An 18,463-nucleotide genomic window follows, 5' to 3' on the forward strand; every position below is an offset into this window, starting at 1 on the left:
ACTTTTTGACAGAATCACTTCGTTCTACATAAGATTTTTAGAAGGTAAGATGGAGTACCCTTTTAAAATCTAATTTTAAAAATTAGTTTTGTACTTAGGGCCCATTTGAGATTGATTTTGAGAAACTTCAACGTGATTTTGAAAATCTAAAAGTTAATTTTAGTGTTTGGTAAAAAAAAATCAAAATTACTTTTGTCAAAATCAGTTCCTTCTATAGTTGATTTTGAAAAGAATGGAAGGAGTAGTTTTTATATTCTGATTTTAATACTCAATTTTATCCTTTAATACAATTTCGTAAATATCCTTAAAATTATTACCTAAACCCAAAATTATCCTTATTCAAATTGGAAACAAAATCAACATTTTAATAAATTTTTGTTATAATTCATGTATATAAATTTATTTATATCAATTTGTTGGTCGAATTATTATTAAATTTACTTTACTATATTATAAATTTAATCATAAATTGTTTTAAGATAAAAAAAATTAAAATCAATATATTATAGATTTTATTTTTAGTTAGAATTATTATAATACACGATTAAAAATGTTTTACGTTCATGTTTTTATATGTATAAGTAAAATTTATCCTACATTATGTACATTTTAGTCATTTGTTTTCTCTTATCAGTTTAATAGTAAAATTTACCAAACTTTCATAATTGCTTTCAAAACTTACAGTACTTTTGAAAACAAAATTTACCAAACACTTAACTGATTCTCTTCATAGTTGATTATTTTTACAGCACAGCTAACACCAATTATTTTAAAAGTTACAGCATTCCCAAACTGACCCTTAATACAATTCTACGTATATCCTCACCTCATATATATTATAAAAATCCAAAATCATTCTTATTAATTAGAAAATAAAATAATTAAGTTTAAAGAGATTATCATCATCATGATCATGATCACGATCGTCATCGTCATCGTCATCATCATTATTATTATTAACAATTATTTTTGAGTCTACAAAATAAAAAAAATTAATATTATAAAATATGCATTTTAGTTATCAATTATTATATAATCAATAAAAAATTTTATATAGATGTTTATAAATGAGTAAATAAATTTTATTCAATATTATGTTCAATTTAGTCATTTACAATCTTACAATAGTTTAATAATAAAATTTACCAAACACATAAAACTGTCTTTAAAACTCATAACACTTATAGAAACAAATTTTACAGAATGTTTAAATGATTCTCTTCTTAATTGATAATTTTTATAGTACCACTAATAGCAATTATTTTAAAAACTACAATATTACCAAATCAACCCTTAATCACATCCACTTTATATGAGCCTGAGTATAGTATTAAAATTTTCTTTTAATACCGTAACAAATTAAGTTTTTTTTTAAAAAAAATGATTTATTGAAATAAATTTAAGAATAGAGGAAATGCATGCATTATGTATGGATGCATGCATCATGTATGGTTTCCTTTCTTGACTTTATCAATTACCATGAGTTCATTGTTTCCTTTCTTGACTTGATCAATGCATGCATTAATTATGTTTGAATTGATCAAGTTGGGTTTAGTGTTCCATGAAATTGCGTTTGAATCTTTCTTCGAAAGCTCCATCTAAATCGTATATTAGTTTTAAATATTTCTCTCAATATTTTACAAGTTAAATATATTCACAATTTCTCATCCTACTCTCGTATTCCAACCACAAATTAAATATTATCTCTTCAATTCAAACTGAGCTATCAATTGTAACTAATAGAACATTCGCGAATGGCACATGCTATATAAACGGGAAAAAAAAATCATATAAGTAATTATCTTAGGGCGGTACATTTGGGATTGATTCTAAAAAGTTTAAAAGTGATTTTAAAAAAGTAAAAATTAATTTTTATTTTTTTATAAATCACGTTTTGACAGAATCACTCCGTTCTACATAAGATTTTTAGAAGGTAAGATGGAGTACCCTTTTAAAATCTAATTTTAAAAATTAGTTTTGTACTTAGGGCCCATTTGAGATTGATTTTGAGAAACTTCAACGTGATTTTGAAAATCTAAAATTTAATTTTAGTGTTTGGTTAAAAAAAAAATCAAAATCACTTTTGTAAAAATCAGTTCTTTCTATAGTTGATTTTGAAAAGAATGGAAGGTGTAGTTTTTATATTCTGATTTTAATACTCAATTTTATCCTTTAATACAATTTCGTAAATATCCTTAAAATTATTACCTAAACCCAAAATTATCCTTATTCAAATTGGAAACAAAATCAACATTTTAATAAATTTTTGTTATAATTCATGTATATAAATTTATTTATATCAATTTGTTGGTCGAATTATTATTAAATTTATTTTACCATATTATAAATTTAATCATAAATTCTTTTAAGACAAAAAAAAATTAAAATCAATATATTATAGATTTTATTTTTAGTTAGAATTATTATAATACACGTTTAAAAATGTTTTACGTTCATGTTTTTATATGTATAAGTAAAATTTATCATACATTATGTACATTTTAGTCATTTGTTTTCTCTCATCGGTTTAATAGTAAAATTTACCAAACTTTCATAATTGCTTTCAAAACTTACAGTACTTTTGAAAACAAAATTTACCAAACACTTAACTGATTCTCTTCATAGTTGATTATTTTTACAGCACAGCTAACACCAATTATTTTAAAAGTTACAGCATTCCCAAACTGACCCTTAATACAATTCTACGTATATCCTCACCTCATATATATTATAAAAATCCAAAATCATTCTTATTAATTAGAAAATAAAATAATTAAGTTTAAAGAGATTATCATCATCATGATCATGATCACGATCGTCATCGTCATCGTCATCATCATTATTATTATTAACAATTATTTTTGAGTCTACAAAATAAAAAAAAAATTAATATTATAAAATATGCATTTTAGTTATCAATTATTATATAATCAATAAAAAAATTTTATATAGATGTTTATAAATGAGTAAATAAATTTTATTCAATATTATGTTCAATTTAGTCATTTACAATCTTACAATAGTTTAATAATAAAATTTACCAAACACATAAAACTGTCTTTAAAACTCATAACACTTATAGAAACAAATTTTACAGAATGTCTAAATGATTCTCTTCTTAATTGATAATTTTTATAGTACCACTAATAGCAATTATTTTAAAAACTACAATATTACCAAATCAACCCTTAATCACATCCACTTTATATGAGCCTGAGTATAGTATTAAAATTTTCTTTTAATACCGTAACAAATTAAGTTTTTTTTTTAAAAAAATGATTTATTGAAATAAATTTAAGAATAGAGGAAATGCATGCATTATGTATGGATGCATGCATCATGTATGGTTTCCTTTCTTGACTTTATCAATTACCATGAGTTCATTGTTTCCTTTCTTGACTTGATCAATGCATGCATTAATTATGTTTGAATTGATCAAGTTGGGTTTAGTGTTCCATGAAATTGCGTTTGAATCTTTCTTCGAAAGCTCCATCTAAATCGTATATTAGTTTTAAATATTTCTCTCAATATTTTACAAGTTAAATATATTCACAATTTCTCATCCTACTCTCGTATTCCAACCACAAATTAAATATTATCTCTTCAATTCAAACTGAGTTATCAATTGTAACTAATAGAACATTCGCGAATGGCACATGCTATATAAACGGGAAAAAAAAATCATATAAGTAATTATCTTAGGGCGGTACATTTGGGATTGATTCTAAAAAGTTTAAAAGTGATTTTAAAAAAGTAAAAATTAATTTTTATTTTTTTATAAATCACGTTTTGACAGAATCACTCCGTTCTACATAAGATTTTTAGAAGGTAAGATGGAGTACCCTTTTAAAATCTAATTTTAAAAATTAGTTTTGTACTTAGGGCCCATTTGAGATTGATTTTGAGAAACTTCAACGTGATTTTGAAAACCTAAAAGTTAATTTTAGTGTTTGGTTAAAAAAAAAATCAAAATCACTTTTGTAAAAATCAGTTCTTTCTATAGTTGATTTTGAAAAGAATGGAAGGTGTAGTTTTTATATTCTGATTTTAATACTCAATTTTATCCTTTAATACAATTTCGTAAATATCCTTAAAATTATTACCTAAACCCAAAATTATCCTTATTCAAATTGGAAACAAAATCAACATTTTAATAAATTTTTGTTATAATTCATGTATATAAATTTATTTATATCAATTTGTTGGTCGAATTATTATTAAATTTATTTTACCATATTATAAATTTAATCATAAATTCTTTTAAGACAAAAAAAATTAAAATCAATATATTATAGATTTTATTTTTAGTTAGAATTATTATAATACACGTTTAAAAATGTTTTACGTTCATGTTTTTATATGTATAAGTAAATTTTATCATACATTATGTACATTTTAGTCATTTGTTTTCTCTCATCGGTTTAATAGTAAAATTTACCAAACTTTCATAATTGCTTTCAAAACTTACAGTACTTTTGAAAATAAAATTTACCAAACACTTAACTGACTCTCTTCATAGTTGATTATTTTTACAGCACAGCTAACACCAATTATTTTAAAAGTTACAGCATTCCCAAACTGACCCTTAATACAATTCTACGTATATCCTCACCTCATATATATTATAAAAATCCAAAATCATTCTTATTAAATAGAAAATAAAATAATTAAGTTTAAAGAGATTATCATCATCATGATCATGATCACGATCGTCATCGTCATCGTCATCATCATTATTATTATTAACAATTATTTTTGAGTCTACAAAATAAAAAAAAAATAATATTATAAAATATGCATTTTAGTTATCAATTATTATATAATCAATAAAAAAAATTTTATATAGATGTTTATAAATGAGTAAATAAATTTTATTCAATATTATGTTCAATTCAGTCATTTACAATCTTACAATAGTTTAATAATAAAATTTACCAAACACATAAAACTGTCTTTAAAACTCATAACACTTATAGAAACAAATTTTACAGAATGTTTAAATGATTCTCTTCTTAATTGATAATTTTTATAGTACCACTAATAGCAATTATTTTAAAAACTACAATATTACCAAATCAACCCTTAATCACATCCACTTTATATGAGCCTGAGTATAGTATTAAAATTTTCTTTTAATACCGTAACAAATTAAATTTTTTTTTTAAAAAATGATTTATTGAAATAAATTTAAGAATAGAGGAAATGCATGCATTATGTATGGATGCATGCATCATGTATGGTTTCCTTTCTTGACTTTATCAATTACCATGAGTTCATTGTTTCCTTTCTTGACTTGATCAATGCATGCATTAATTATGTTTGAATTGATCAAGTTGGGTTTAGTGTTCCATGAAATTGCGTTTGAATCTTTCTTCGAAAGCTCCATCTAAATCGTATATTAGTTTTAAATATTTCTCTCAATATTTTACAAGTTAAATATATTCACAATTTCTCATCCTACTCTCGTATTCCAACCACAAATTAAATATTATCTCTTCAATTCAAACTGAGCTATCAATTGTAACTAATAGAACATTCGCGAATGGCACATGCTATATAAACGGGAAAAAAAAATCATATAAGTAATTATCTTAGGGCGGTACATTTGGGATTGATTCTAAAAAGTTTAAAAGTGATTTTAAAAAAGTAAAAATTAATTTTTATTTTTTTATAAATCACGTTTTGACAGAATCACTCCGTTCTACATAAGATTTTTAGAAGGTAAGATGGAGTATCCTTTTAAAATCTAATTTTAAAAATTAGTTTTGTACTTAGGGCCCATTTGAGATTGATTTTGAGAAACTTCAACGTGATTTTGAAAATCTAAAAGTTAATTTTAGTGTTTGGTTAAAAAAAAAATCAAAATCACTTTTGTAAAAATCAGTTCTTTCTATAGTTGATTTTGAAAAAAATGGAAGGTGTAGTTTTTATATTCTGATTTTAATACTCAATTTTATCCTTTAATACAATTTCGTAAATATCCTTAAAATTATTACCTAAACCCAAAATTATCCTTATTCAAATTGGAAACAAAATCAACATTTTAATAAATTTTTGTTAAAATTCATGTATATAAATTTATTTATATCAATTTGTTGGTCGAATTATTATTAAATTTATTTTACCATATTATAAATTTAATCATAAATTCTTTTAAGACAAAAAAAATTAAAATCAATATATTATAGATTTTATTTTTGGTTAGAATTATTATAATACACGTTTAAAAATGTTTTACGTTCATGTTTTTATATGTATAAGTAAATTTTATCATACATTATGTACATTTTAGTCATTTGTTTTCTCTCATCGGTTTAATAGTAAAATTTACCAAACTTTCATAATTGCTTTCAAAACTTACAGTACTTTTGAAAATAAAATTTACCAAACACTTAACTGATTCTCTTCATAGTTGATTATTTTTACAGCACAGCTAACACCAATTATTTTAAAAGTTACAGCATTCCCAAACTGACCCTTAATACAATTCTACGCATATCCTCACCTCATATATATTATAAAAATCCAAAATCATTCTTATTAATTAGAAAATAAAATAATTAAGTTTAAAGAGATTATCATCATCATGATCATGATCACGATCGTCATCGTCATCGTCATCATCATTATTATTATTAACAATTATTTTTGAGTCTACAAAATAAAAAAAAATTAATATTATAAAATATGCATTTTAGTTATCAATTATTATATAATCAATAGAAAAAATTTTATATAGATGTTTATAAATGAGTAAATAAATTTTATTCAATATTATGTTCAATTCAGTCATTTACAATCTTACAATAGTTTAATAATAAAATTTACCAAACACATAAAACTGTCTTTAAAACTCATAACACTTATAGAAACAAATTTTACAGAATGTTTAAATGATTCTCTTCTTAATTGATAATTTTTATAGTACCACTAATAGCAATTATTTTAAAAACTACAATATTACCAAATCAACCCTTAATCACATCCACTTTATATGAGCCTGAGTATAGTATTAAAATTTTCTTTTAATACCGTAACAAATTAAATTTTTTTTTTAAAAAAATGATTTATTGAAATAAATTTAAGAATAGAGGAAATGCATGCATTATGTATGGATGCATGCATCATGTATGGTTTCCTTTCTTGACTTTATCAATTACCATGAGTTCATTGTTTCCTTTCTTGACTTGATCAATGCATGCATTAATTATGTTTGAATTGATCAAGTTGGGTTTAGTGTTCCATGAAATTGCGTTTGAATCTTTCTTCGAAAGCTCCATCTAAATCGTATATTAGTTTTAAATATTTCTCTCAATATTTTACAAGTTAAATATATTCACAATTTCTCATCCTACTCTCGTATTCCAACCACAAATTAAATATTATCTCTTCAATTCAAACTGAGCTATCAATTGTAACTAATAGAACATTCGCGAATGGCACATGCTATATAAACGGGAAAAAAAAATCATATAAGTAATTATCTTAGGGCGGTACATTTGGGATTGATTCTAAAAAGTTTAAAAGTGATTTTAAAAAAGTAAAAATTAATTTTTATTTTTTTATAAGTCACTTTTTGACAGAATCACTCCGTTCTACACAAGAGTTTTAGAAGGTAAGATGGAGTACCCTTTTAAAATCTAATTTTAAAAATTAGTTTTGTACTTAGGGCCCATTTGAGATTGATTTTGAGAAACTTCAACGTGATTTTGAAAATCTAAAAGTTAATTTTAGTGTTTGGTTAAAAAAAAAATCAAAATCACTTTTGTAAAAATCAGTTCTTTCTATAGTTGATTTTGAAAAAAATGGAAGGTGTAGTTTTTCTATTCTGATTTTAATACTCAATTTTATCCTTTAATACAATTTCGTAAATATCCTTAAAATTATTACCTAAACCCAAAATTATCCTTATTCAAATTGGAAACAAAATCAACATTTTAATAAATTTTTGTTATAATTCATGTATATAAATTTATTAATATCAATTTGTTGGTCGAATTATTATTAAATTTATTTTACCATATTATAAATTTAATCATAAATTCTTTTAAGACAAAAAAAATTAAAATCAATATATTATAGATTTTATTTTTAGTTAGAATTATTATAATACACGTTTAAAAATGTTTTACGTTCATGTTTTTATATGTATAAGTAAATTTTATCATACATTATGTACATTTTAGTCATTTGTTTTCTCTCATCGGTTTAATAGTAAAATTTACCAAACTTTCATAATTGCTTTCAAAACTTACAGTACTTTTGAAAATAAAATTTACCAAACACTTAACTGACTCTTTTCATAGTTGATTATTTTTACAGCACAGCTAACACCAATTATTTTAAAAGTTACAGCATTCCCAAACTGACCCTTAATACAATTCTACGTATATCCTCACCTCATATATATTATAAAAATCCAAAATCATTCTTATTAAATAGAAAATAAAATAATTAAGTTTAAAGAGATTATCATCATCATGATCATGATCACGATCGTCATCGTCATCGTCATCATCATTATTATTATTAACAATTATTTTTGAGTCTACAAAATAAAAAAAAAATAATATTATAAAATATGCATTTTAGTTATCAATTATTATATAATCAATAAAAAAAATTTTATATAGATGTTTATAAATGAGTAAATAAATTTTATTCAATATTATGTTCAATTCAGTCATTTACAATCTTACAATAGTTTAATAATAAAATTTACCAAACACATAAAACTGTCTTTAAAACTCATAACACTTATAGAAACAAATTTTACAGAATGTTTAAATGATTCTCTTCTTAATTGATAATTTTTATAGTACCACTAATAGCAATTATTTTAAAAACTACAATATTACCAAATCAACCCTTAATCACATCCACTTTATATGAGCCTGAGTATAGTATTAAAATTTTCTTTTAATACCGTAACAAATTAAGTTTTTTTTTTTAAAATGATTTATTGAAATAAATTTAAGAATAGAGGAAATGCATGCATTATGTATGGATGCATGCATCATGTATGGTATCCTTTCTTGACTTTATCAATTACCATGAGTTCATTGTTTCCTTTCTTGACTTGATCAATGCATGCATTAATTATGTTTGAATTGATCAAGTTGGGTTTAGTGTTCCATGAAATTGCGTTTGAATCTTTCTTCGAAAGCTCCATCTAAATCGTATATTAGTTTTAAATATTTCTCTCAATATTTTACAAGTTAAATATATTCACAATTTCTCATTCTACTCTCGTATTCCAACCACAAATTAAATATTCTCTCTTCAATTCAAACTGAGCTGTCAATTGTAACTAATAGAACATTCGCAAATGGCACATGCTATATAAACGTGAAAAAAAAATCATATAAGTAATTATCTTAGGGCGGTACATTTGGGATTCTTAGGGCGGTACATTTGGGATTGATTCTAAAAAGTTTAAAAGTGATTTTAAAAAACTAAAAATTAGTTTTTATTTTTTAATAAATCACTTTTTGACAGAATCACTCCGTTCTACATAAGATTTTTAGAAGGTAAGATGGAGTATCCTTTTAAAATCTAATTTGAAAAATTAGTTTTGTACTTAGGGCCCATTTGGATTGATTTTGAGAAACTTAAACGTGATTTTGAAAATCTAAAAGTTAATTTTAGTGTTTGGTAAAAAAAAATCAAAATCACTTTTGTCAAAATCTGTTCCGTCTATAGTGGATTTTGAAAAGAATGGAAGGAGTAGTTTTTATATTCTGATTTTAATACTCAATTTTATCATTTAATACAATTTCATAAATATCCTTAAAATTATTACCTAAACCCAAAATTATCCTTATTTAAATTGGAAACAAAATCAAAATTTTTATAAATTTATTAATATCAATTTGTTTCCAAGTGAAATTAAAATCAATATTTTAATCAATGTATATAAAATTATTACCATGAGTTCATTGTTTCCAAGTTGAGCTGATCTTCAACCACCCCCCCCCCCCCCACCCAACCACATGAACTTCTCTGTAATTAAGGAAGCAAAATTGTGTTGTGCCGCTGACCGGAAAAAGCAAAAAATTAAAATGAAAATTAAAAAAAAAATTGATGTGCTTATTATTTTTTGCGCTCATAATCATAACAGTAACACTATTCGCGAATCATTTGCCGCCACATATGCAAGCAGTCCCCACTTCTGATAATTTATTTATTCAAAAAAGGTTTGCGCGTCACGCATGACAGCAACAGTTTCGGATGAAGAAAACGACACGTGTAAGCAGTCCACCGGCTAAAAGTGCAACTCTCGAGGCTTAACCGAATAGTTTCTGATCACATTATCATCGCCTGCCCCAATCTTCTACTACGCTTCCTACCTTACACCTCCTGACCTCCCTCAAACATGCATCTTAGAGCTGTACTCTTCACATTGATAATTCTACAAAACAATTATAAATTAACATATTTGTTTTAAAATAATTTGATTAAAAATTCACCCATTTAGTTGGGAAAGCAAGAAAGTTACTTAGGCCAGCAAGATCTTTTTATAATGTTAAACAATTAGAAGCTTATTTTGCCATAATAAAAATTTAAGGAGATTGAATAGAATCTTTTAATTTCTTTTATAACACATTTATTATTATTACCACTAAAATATTTGAGCGTAAAAGTTACCGATACATTGACTATTAAATTGTATAAAATCAATTCCATGGATGATAATTTAGCATACTTGAGGATCTATTTCTCACTGAAGCCACGAATTATAATTTGGCAATTTTCCTAGAGTCGAACGTACAAAGATAAGAAGCACAAAACTTTCCTCCTTATAGTGAGCAAGGCAGCAGCAAATAGAAAAAGAAAAACAAAAGTAGCAGCCAATATAGACTAACCACGTGGTAAACCGACCCCTACTCTGGCCTACACCGAAAAGATAGTAACCAAAAGATTAGCCAACGCGGACAGACTCAGAGACCCCCCACTTATGTAATAAGACGTGCTCGCCTTTGCCAAATCCTCACAGCTCCTAAAATTCTCTTCTTTAACATATATCGGTGCTCTCATCTCTTTTATCGATCAAACAAACGCCGAAAATTTAAAAAAAAAAAAAATCAAATCAAATGGAGGGCGTTACGTTGATTGGATTGCTGAATCAGGTGATCGATCAATTTTCTTCGAAGAGAGCTCTGTCAGTTTCGGGGAAATTTGATTTAACGTACTCAAGGATTCATGAACTCGTCGAACGTGCCGCGTCGAGGCTTGTTGCGGCCGGAATTAACGCCGGCGACGTCGTTGCACTCACCTTCCCAAACACCGTCGAGGTTTGAGTTTTTTAATTTTATTTTATTTATATTCATAATTTCATTGTATTTGTTCAATTTAATTATTCAAAGTTCTTCAAACCGTCAAGCGCATGTTACGTGTCGGTCCTATCTATTACAATATTTAAAAATAAATAAATAAATAAATACATAAAGAATTTATTAAATGTTTACGTTATTCATATTAGTAATTATTTTATGTCGAACCTAATTTAACAATCGGGCGTTTTCTGTCCTTTCTTCTGGAATCGAGTTGGGTACTTATTTGTTTTTTGAGAAGAGAGTTGGGTACTTATTTGATACAAATGTATTATGTTTGTCCTAGTCTGAGAAATCGTAAAATTACAAGGCACATTGTTATTATTTGAAGAAAAATGACGTAATTTATTTTCTTATGACAATTGCAGTTTGTAATTATGTTCTTGGCCGTAATTCGAGCACGAGCCACAGCTGCGCCGCTCAACGCCGCTTACACGCCAGATGAGTTTGAGTTCTATCTATCGGACTCGGAGTCTAAGCTCTTGTTGACCCCAGCTGAAGGAAACGCGGCGGCTCAAGCCGCGGCTTCAAAGCTCAACATCTCACACGCCACGGCTACTCTCCTAGACGCCGACTCGGAACTCACTCTTTCCCTCGCTCACTCCGAGTCAGACACCAACGCGATCAGCAAACTCACCAACGACCCGTCTGACGTGGCGCTCTTTTTGCACACTTCGGGCACCACGAGCCGTCCTAAAGGCGTGCCGCTGACTCAGAATAATTTGGCTGCTTCTGTTAGCAACATCAAATCGGTTTATAAACTCACCGAGTCGGACTCGACCGTTATAGTCCTCCCCCTATTTCACGTCCACGGCATGTTAGCCGGCTTGCTGAGCTCTTTTGCAGCGGGAGCCGCTGTCACTCTTCCAGCCGCTGGCAGATTCTCGGCTTCAACATTTTGGCAGGACATGATTAAATACAACGCAACGTGGTACACCGCGGTCCCCACCATCCACCAAATCGTCCTTGACCGCCACGTGGCAAAACCGGAACCAGTTTACCCAAAGCTCCGTTTTATTCGGAGCTGCAGTGCCTCGTTGGCGCCGGTTATATTGTCTCGGCTCGAGGAGGCATTTGGCGCGCCAGTATTAGAAGCTTATGCAATGACTGAGGCAACCCATTTAATGTCATCCAATCCGCTACCCGAAGATGGCCCGCACAAGCCCGGATCCGTGGGTCGACCCGTGGGTCAAGAAATTGCGATTTTGGATGAAATTGGTGTGCCACAGGAGGGAGGAGCTAAGGGTGAGGTGTGTATTAGGGGACCAAATGTGACTAAGGGTTACAAAAACAACCCGGAGGCCAATAAATCCGCTTTCCTATTCGGGTGGTTCCATACCGGAGATATTGGGTATTTTGATTCGGATGGGTATTTGCATCTCGTGGGTCGGATCAAGGAGCTTATTAACCGTGGAGGTAATTTACATGAATCCATTTCTTTATTTTTGGCGAAATTTATCTAAATTTTGTCCTGAATTTTCTACTTTATGGCTTTGACTATCGAATGCAGTTTAGCCTTATTATAGTTGATCATGTGAAAAGCTCAGTTGTGATCCCAGAAATTCATTGCCATCTTGGTTAAGCTTAGGAGTCTAATTTGGTGAATAGTCAATTTAAGTTTTAATTGAATGTTTTAGTATTGTTATAATTGCACTCACCTGCCGATATGTTATTTCTATTTTTATTTTCTAATTTCATTAAAGTTACCTATGTAGAAACAGCTGATGCCCAATTGAAAATTATGAAAAAAATTTGACCTTTTGTTTACATTCAATATCAGGTGAGAAAATATCACCAATTGAAGTGGATGCAGTTCTCCTGTCTCATCCCGACATTGCTCAAGCTGTAGCTTTTGGAGTCCCCGATGACAAATATGGTGAAGAGGTAAAGCTTCTTAAAACTAAAAATTTGACCTACTCTTTTGTTTTGACAAATGTCTTCTTATATCATCAATGTTGATGACCCCACGCCAGCACAAGTAATGTTGAAGTGGAGCCACACACGTTGCTTGCACAAACATATAGATAAAATGGTGACAAAATATTTGAAGCCCCACTTTCATACATCATACATTCATACATTCGCCTGAAAGCAACCACAGTTCTAGAAAGTTAGTGGTTTTAAGGATCCGTGTGATTTTGTATTGTTATGAGGCAAGAAAGCTTTTTCGGTGTGCGGTGGTTCACCAAAAATATATATTCTGGCAGAAACTTTAGATTATGTCGAAGAATATTTTGAGGGTATATTCGAGCAAAGAATTTGTGAGGTCACTAAAAAAATAAAAATAAAAACCTTGTAGATTTATTCATTTAATTTAACGTATTCCTGATTATGTTTTGTTTCGGATGGCTGCCTGTCACCAACAGATAAACTGTGCTATAATTCCTAGAGAAGGATCAAACATTGATGAGGAAGAGGTGCTGAGGTTTTGCAAGAAAAATGTTGCTGCTTTTAAGGTTCCGAAAAGAGTTTTCATCACCAATGAACTCCCGAAGACAGCCAGTGGGAAGATTCAACGGCGAATTGTATCCGAGCACTTCCTCGCTCAGGTATCAGCAGCCAAGGTTCCCAAATTTGGAGCTTAAGCAGATATATGCCAGAAAGGGAGAAATTTTGCTTTACTCTTTGGCAGACACGCTTGGGAAATTTGATGTGATTTCTGTTCTTGTTCACTGTGTAATCATCACATTCAGAGAATAATTCATTCATTATTTAAATGAAGGTGAAATTCGTCTCAGCATTTTTAATTTTTTATCATGCAATGGAAAGGCCTACATTGCTTTTGGAATATTTATCCCATTATCATTACTTTGTAAATTGAAAGGACAAAACTAAGAACCATTGGAATTAAACGTCGGCATCTACAATTGAACCAGTCATATTGCAACCAAAACCCAAAGTGCCACTACAATAACACGAACAAAAAGAGACTTGTATCCTTTTATCCGAGCTTCTTCTAAATAAAATTTAATTTATTCAATATCAATCATAAATTTTTAATGTAAAATACACGACATAAGATCCAATCATTGTTTGCTATTTATATGCTTTAAGCCTTTAAGATCCAATCATTATAATTTGCATACATACATGACAAACAATAAATGCTCTAAAAATACCACCAGAGATCTTCTCCTAATCCTAATAAAAACCTGTAGCACCATAAAATACTAGAAAAAACTGGTATATTGCTAAGCTGCATAATGTGGTGCCCAATAACACAAAAGAGACAGCTACACTACACCTCAGTTATAGAATTAGCCATCCAAGAGGATTAAGGCCAAAGGGGGCGTTTGAGGCAGCTGCCCTTCACCCTATATTCTAGGGAATATTTCCCTAGAATATAGCACGGGGAGCAGCTGCGCGGTGGCAGCACAGCAGCCCCAAACGCACTAAAAATCCTGTTAAATAAACCTCCATCAACTAAAACACCAAGGAGATTATCATGGGAACCCAGCAACAAGAAATATTCCATGGAAATTACTCTGAGACATTGCACAAATAGCACACAAAAAGATGATGTAGAAGAAAAAAGCACAAGCATATAGAAGCAGAATATCATCTAATTGTAAATCCCACTTCACCAGCCAGTCACTAACTATGGTAAACAAGATTATAATTGATACTCTCTAAACTACAACACCATTACCAAACAGAAAAAACACAGGCCAAGAAGGCAGCAACATCCCCATAATCTAACACCCAAACAAGGTGTTCAGGTTAAAAGGGTTAAAAAAGGAGAAAAAAAAAAAAAAAACATAAACTCCACAACTTAAATTGCAACAAACTGAACGGCAATACACAGATCATATATCAAACATTATTAGACTTCCTCTTGTGCTTCCTCTTCATCATCATACTCATAATCCTCCTCTGCAGTTGCATCTTGATACTGTTGGTACTCAGAAACCAGATCGTTCATATTGCTCTCTGCCTCGGTAAACTCCATCTCATCCATACCCTCTCCAGTGTACCAATGCAGAAAAGCCTTTCTGCGGAACATGGCAGTGAACTGTTCACTCACCCTCCTGAACATTTCCTGAATTGAGGTGGAGTTACCAATGAAGGTGGATGCCATTTTGAGACCAGTCGGAGGGATGTCACAAACAGTAGACTTCACATTGTTGGGAATCCACTCAACAAAGTATGATGAGTTCTTGTTCTGCACATTGATCATCTGTTCGTCAACCTCCTTGGTGCTCATCTTGCCACGGAACATCGCAGAAGCAGTCAAGTACCGACCGTGTCGAGGATCAGCAGCACACATCATGTTCTTAGCATCCCACATTTGTTGAGTGAGCTCAGGAACAGTGAGAGCCCTGTATTGCTGTGATCCACGAGAGGTGAGGGGAGCGAATCCAACCATGAAGAAATGCAGACGAGGGAATGGGATCAAATTAACAGCTAGCTTCCGAAGATCTGAGTTGAGCTGACCCGGAAAACGAAGGCAACAGGTCACACCACTCATGGTGGCAGAAATAAGGTGATTCAAGTCTCCAACTGAATTCAAACATTAAAAAAAAACTTATTAGGTTCAATATAACTTTGACAATAACATTACACAAATAAAAAAAATCATGAACTGATGTAACTTCTATGAGAGTAAAACTGCAAGTCATTAGTAGAGCGCTAATACATGTTAACAGATAAATGAATCTTGTTTTTGGATACAAAAATTACCAAATTCTCAGATTCTTTATAACAACTAATTGATCAGAAAGAAAAAGAAAACTATCCACACATGTTACAATTGAGACCCAAGTAGATTCCAGACCCAAGATTCAGGGATCAACAAGTGGAAAACAACCATATATTTTTAATATGCCAACAAGATCCCACAAAAATTATTAGTCTACACAAAGAATTATGATTTTATGAGCCATCACGTTCATGAGTAACGAGAAACAGACAACAAAAAATTGACAACCGACACTAGGCACAAATCCTTCATCAGTTTCAGTAGCTATTTCAAAACACAACAGTTTACAGAAAAGAAAAATAACATAAAACTTACAGCTAGGAGTGGTGAGCTTGAGGGTCCTGAAGCAGATATCATAGAGAGCCTCGTTATCCAAAACCATACATTCATCAGCATTTTCAACCAGCTGGTGAACAGAGAGTGTTGCATTGTATGGTTCAACAACAGTGTCCGACACCTTCGGGGATGGAAACACTGAGAAAGTGAGCATCATTCGATCTGGATACTCCTCCCTGATCTTTGAAATGAGAAGTGTTCCCATTCCCGACCCCGTACCACCTCCCAGGGAGTGACACACTTGAAATCCTGAAAACAGCAACAAAATGCTTAGAATTCTACAAACTAACAAACAACATACATAAGTAGCAACCAGTTTATATTTATTCAAAAACTTGCTCAAAATTATTGTAATAATACAAAAATAAAAATAAACTTGCTCGAGATAATTATAATCGCACAATAGGGGACAATTGAACAATTAATTCTAAAATTCCTGTTTGGTTTTTCATTTCAAGGGAGAAATAAAAGCATTCAACAATGAAATAAAACTCCGTCCAAACAAGGCCTTAACTGAATGCATCTGTGACATAATTCAGGTAACAGAACTCCAATTTTCTTCAAAATAATCAATACACGTAGATCCACTATTTTTAGTTCGTTTTTTAAGCAAAATCAAGTTTTAAAATTCCAAACAAGCCTTGACCAAAAAACACGTTATACAAAAAGTACTTCCACTAAAAAGTACCTTGCAAGCAGTCACAGTTCTCAGCTTCCTTGCGAACAACATCAAGCACGGAGTCAATCAACTCAGCGCCTTCAGTGTAGTGACCTTTGGCCCAGTTATTTCCGGCCCCGGACTGCCCGAAAACGAAGTTGTCGGGCCTGAAAATCTGCCCGTACGGCCCGGATCTGACGCTGTCCATGGTCCCTGGCTCCAGATCCATGAGGACGGCGCGTGGCACAAACCGCCCGCAGCTCGCTTCGTTGTAGTAAACATTCACTCTCTCCAACTGCAGGTCGTTGTCGCCGTTGTACCTCCCCGTTGAGTCGATGCCGTGCTCGGCGCACACCACCTCCCAGAACTTGGCTCCGATCTGGTTGCCGCATTGGCCTCCTTGAATGTGAAGAATCTCACGCATCTTGTCGAGCGAGTGAGAGCGAAGTCGAGAGTTTTGCAATTTGGTTTGTTTGTTTTTTTGTTTGAGAGTGAAGTAAGCAATAGAAGAGAGATGACTTCTGCAGAGAGAGGAGAGAGGGGAGAGGGGGTATTTATGGTGGGGAGATGACGGAGTGAGGTTTGCCGTTAGTTTTGGAGTGGGTTGACGGAGATGGTGACCGGGACGTTATGTTTAAGTGGGAATTTTGAATTTTGAAATTTTCGGAATAGGAGAAATGGAAAATATTTTGGTGTGGTTTTAGGGGGGTTCACGCGCTCTGAAATGGGGAGTGGGGTGAACGCGATCGTAGCATGTGGGGAAAGGAAGGAAAGGAGAGTGGATGGGGCTTTATCTCTCTGTACTTGCACATGACGCAGCAAAAGCGGGCACGTGATTTATCATGTGACCAACACTTTGAATAAATTCTCAATTTCTCATAAAGAAGCAAGTTTATTATTCTTCTTTGAAAAATAAAATTATTTCCGTGAAATAAAAAAATAACAACGAATTTCTGTTCTCAACAAAATAAAAAGTTACATTATTACTCAGATATTATTAGAATGGGGTATTTTAATTAAGGAGTATTTTATAATTTAAATTTTATCAATTTAACGAACAATGATTCAAATTTTAAAGAGTCGCTGAATTAAAAATATTATACGTCGTCATTTTATTTTATTATTAGAATATTATAAAGAATAAATGGACAGTTGAGAATTAATGTTATTATTTTTTGTGCCTAAATTCATGTTGTAATATTATAATCCTTTGATCCGTTAGGTCCATTTAGTATAGATGTTTTTTTTTTTAACCATATTTTATATGATAAAGATATCATATTTTTAAAAAAAATGTAGGACAACGCATGTATTATTAACAAAAGAAAAATGATAACAAATAAAATGAAAATAAATGCACATTAATAAAATAAGAGTTTTTATATTTAAATTTAACTCTTGTGGTTACCATTTACTTCAACTCATAAAATATCTTAG

At 30.3% G+C, this 18,463-nt stretch overlaps 2 protein-coding genes across 2 annotated transcripts; one reads left to right on the plus strand and one right to left on the minus strand.

Moving 5' to 3' along the window:
• The first annotated feature begins 10,948 nt into the window (after positions 1-10,948).
• Positions 10,949-14,070, plus strand: LOC102612322 (oxalate--CoA ligase). The gene is made up of 4 exons (XM_006490331.4): positions 10,949-11,294; positions 11,702-12,749; positions 13,114-13,217; positions 13,700-14,070. Exons 1-4 carry the CDS (start codon positions 11,094-11,096, stop codon positions 13,916-13,918), a joined length of 1,572 nt encoding a protein of 523 aa, XP_006490394.1. The 5' UTR covers positions 10,949-11,093; the 3' UTR covers positions 13,919-14,070.
• Positions 14,071-14,878: 808 nt separating this feature from the next.
• LOC102612022 (tubulin beta-1 chain) lies at positions 14,879-17,566 on the minus strand. Its single transcript, XM_006490330.3, has 3 exons — positions 17,057-17,566; positions 16,348-16,617; positions 14,879-15,833 (listed from the first exon to the last, which is right to left on the minus strand). The coding sequence occupies exons 1-3, from the start codon at positions 17,448-17,450 to the stop codon at positions 15,157-15,159; spliced, it is 1,341 nt and encodes a 446-aa protein (XP_006490393.1). The 5' UTR covers positions 17,451-17,566; the 3' UTR covers positions 14,879-15,156.
• Positions 17,567-18,463: the final 897 nt, after the last annotated feature.

The sequence above is a fragment of the Citrus sinensis genome, chromosome 9 (assembly GCF_022201045.2).
Source record: "Citrus sinensis cultivar Valencia sweet orange chromosome 9, DVS_A1.0, whole genome shotgun sequence".
Taxonomy (NCBI): Eukaryota; Viridiplantae; Streptophyta; class Magnoliopsida; order Sapindales; family Rutaceae; genus Citrus; species Citrus sinensis.